This window comes from Lethenteron reissneri, chromosome 24 (assembly GCF_015708825.2).
Source record: "Lethenteron reissneri isolate LAM-NWPU_2019-01 chromosome 24, ASM1570882v1, whole genome shotgun sequence".
Classification (NCBI taxonomy): Eukaryota; Metazoa; Chordata; class Hyperoartia; order Petromyzontiformes; family Petromyzontidae; genus Lethenteron; species Lethenteron reissneri.
Window position 1 is genome coordinate 20,921,076 of NC_083802.1, and position 2,829 is coordinate 20,923,904.

A 2,829-nucleotide genomic window follows, 5' to 3' on the forward strand; every position below is an offset into this window, starting at 1 on the left:
CACGTGCTGTACAACACACACACGTGTAACGCACACACCTCGCCACGTGCTGTACAACACACACACGTGTAACGCACACACATGGTCACGTGCTGTACAACACACACACGTGTAACGCACACACATGGTCACGTGCTGTACAACACACACACGTGTAACGCACACACCTCGCCACGTGCTGTACAACACACACACGTGTAACGCACACACATCGTCACGTGCTGTACAACACACACACGTGTAACGCACACACCTCGCCACGTGCTGTACAACACACACACGTGTAACGCACACACATGGTCACGTGCTGTACAACACACACATGTAACGCACACACATGGTCACGTGCTGTACAACACACACACGTGTAACGCACACACATGGTCACGTGCTGTACAACACACACACGTGTAACGCACATACCTCGCCACGTGCTGTACAACACACACACGTTTAACGCACACACATCGTCACGTGCTGTACAACACACACACGTGTAACGCACACACCCTCGCCACGTGCTGTACAACACACACACGTGTAACGCACACACATGGTCACGTGCTGTACAACACACACGTGTAACGCACACACATGGTCACGTGCTGTACAACACACACACGTGTAACGCACACACATGGTCACGTGCTGTACAACACACACACGTGTAACGCACACACATCGTCACGTGCTGTACAACACACATACGTGTAACGCACACACATCGTCACGTGCTGTACAACACACACACGTGTAACGCACACACATGGTCACGTGCTTTACACGTTACACCTTCTTTATTTACAGCAGCCGAGACCTCACGAAGAGGAAGTGGGACTCACGAAAAAAGTGCGTCTGGTTGAATCTCCGACATCTCAATCTCACATTGTACAACTCGCATACTTCAGATCAGATTTACACCAAACATTTGACCTCTTACAATTCACATCTCACATTGTAAATCTGACACCTTATATCTTACAGCCCTACATATTACTTCTCTGCATCTCACAGCCATACAGCTCACATTTTACATTAAACAACTTACGTCTTACACCTCGCATCCTAGACCTCACATCTTAAAGCTCCCATCTCACGTCTCACGAATCGAATCTCACGTGCTAAACCTCTCGCCTGACACCTCGCATGTCACGTATCACATTTTACATCAGCTCAGATCGTATATCTCGCGTCGCCCTAGCATCTCTTGCGAAACTGTTTGCCGGCCAAATATCGCTACAGGCAGACGGAGAAATAAAAATAATGACAATTACGATGGTGTCTGATGAGAGTGGTGGTGGTGATGAGGATGGTGGTGGTGACGCTCCATGAACCCGCACTCCAAACCCGCGTGTGTTGGGGCGAGGCGAGAGTTCGCGTGTCCCCGTCTCCCCTTCGCGCTGCTCCTTCAGTGCACCGACACGGACCGCAGGGCACCCGGCGGGGGACACGACGGGAGGTGCCCCCCGGGCGAGGGGCTCCTGTGCGGCGCGGCGGCGGGAGAGGTCGGGGAACCCCCCGGCCCGGAGGGCCGCGGGGAGGCCCCGGCGAGGAGGAGCGAGGCGGCCGCGGGAGCCGGGAGAGGCGGCGGAGGCGCGGGCTTGATGGGCACGGGCACCGCGGGGAGGCCCTGCGCCGCGTGTCCGCACACCAGCGGCGTGATGGGGACTCCGTAGGCGCCGTAGTCGCTGGTGCGCAGGCCCGGCACGGCCACGGGGCCCGCGGTCGCCGCGTCGTGCAGAACCCCCGTGGCGTACATGTGCGGCCACCCCGGGGCCAGCGAGCCCACGACGGGGGCCAGCCCGGCCGCCACTGGGTAGCTGGTGGGCACGGGCTGCACAGCCGCGGAGAGCGCCAGGCCGCCCGCAGCCATCATCGCCTTGTAATCCCGCGCGATGATGTTCTCGATGGCGAACGGGTGCTTGAAGCTGGACGCGGGTGGCAGCCCATGCATGCCGTACGCGGCGGCGGCGGCGAACTGCGGCAGGTGGGCCCCGCTGGCCGCCAGGGACAGACGCAGCTTGGCCGCGTGCTGCTGTTGCTGCTGCTGCTGCTGTTGTTGCTGCTGCTGCTGCTGGTGCGCGTGGTGAGCGTGGTGCGCGTGGTGAGCGTGGTGCTGGAAGTATGGGGAGGGCGCGGGTTCCTTGCCGGCCGAGTGCAGCAGAACCTTGAAGCGCTTGCGCCGTCGCAGGAAGCTGCCGTTCTCGAACATGTCCCCGCACGCCGGGTGCAGGGCCCAGAAGCTACCCTTGCCGGGCTGGTCGGGTCGCCGCGGAATCTTGATGAAGCAGTCGTTGAAGGAGAGGTTGTGGCGCAGCGAGTTCTGCCAGCGCTGCGTGTTTTCGCGGTAGTAGGGGAAGCGCTCCATGATGAATTTGTAGATCTCGCTGAGCGGCAGCATCTTCTCCTGCGAGCTCTGGATGGCCATGGCCGTGAGCGAGATGTACGAGTACGGGGGCTTCTGGTCGCTGTACGTGTTCCGCCCGGGCCTCGGCATCTTCTGGGCGCGCCGGGACGCGGCCCCACGCGCGTCCAAGTTTCGCCTCGCGCTCGGGAGGAGGAGGAGGAGAGTCGCCGCTCTCCGCGCAGCCGAGAGCCGTGCGCTCCCCCGCTCCCTCCCCTCGACTCCGATTCTCCCCTCTCCCCTCTCGCTCTCTCGCTCTCTCGGGATTCGAGTGAAAGTTCCTCTACGGTGCGAACGGCGGCGACAGAGGGAGACGACGCGCAGCACGGCGGGGACTCGATGTCGCTTCTCCCCTCACGATGTCGCGGATCGCCTCTGTGGACTCGGTTCTCTGCTCTGGGCAGTACAGACCCGCGAGGCTGCGC

General features: G+C 60.4%; 1 protein-coding gene across 1 annotated transcript; it reads right to left on the reverse strand.

Annotated features, from left to right (window-relative positions):
• Positions 1-815: 815 nt before the first annotated feature.
• Positions 816-2,597, reverse strand: LOC133346314 (forkhead box protein B1-like). Its single transcript, XM_061557810.1, has one exon. It carries the CDS (start codon positions 2,495-2,497, stop codon positions 1,409-1,411), a length of 1,089 nt encoding a protein of 362 aa, XP_061413794.1. The 5' UTR covers positions 2,498-2,597; the 3' UTR covers positions 816-1,408.
• Between the last annotated feature and the right edge of the window lie 232 nt (positions 2,598-2,829).

What these genes read in the sequence shown, in the direction of transcription:
- LOC133346314 (XM_061557810.1), bottom strand. Translation starts at nt 2,497, where the DNA reads ATGCCGAGGCCCGGGCGGAACACGTACAGCGACCAGAAGCCCCCGTAC.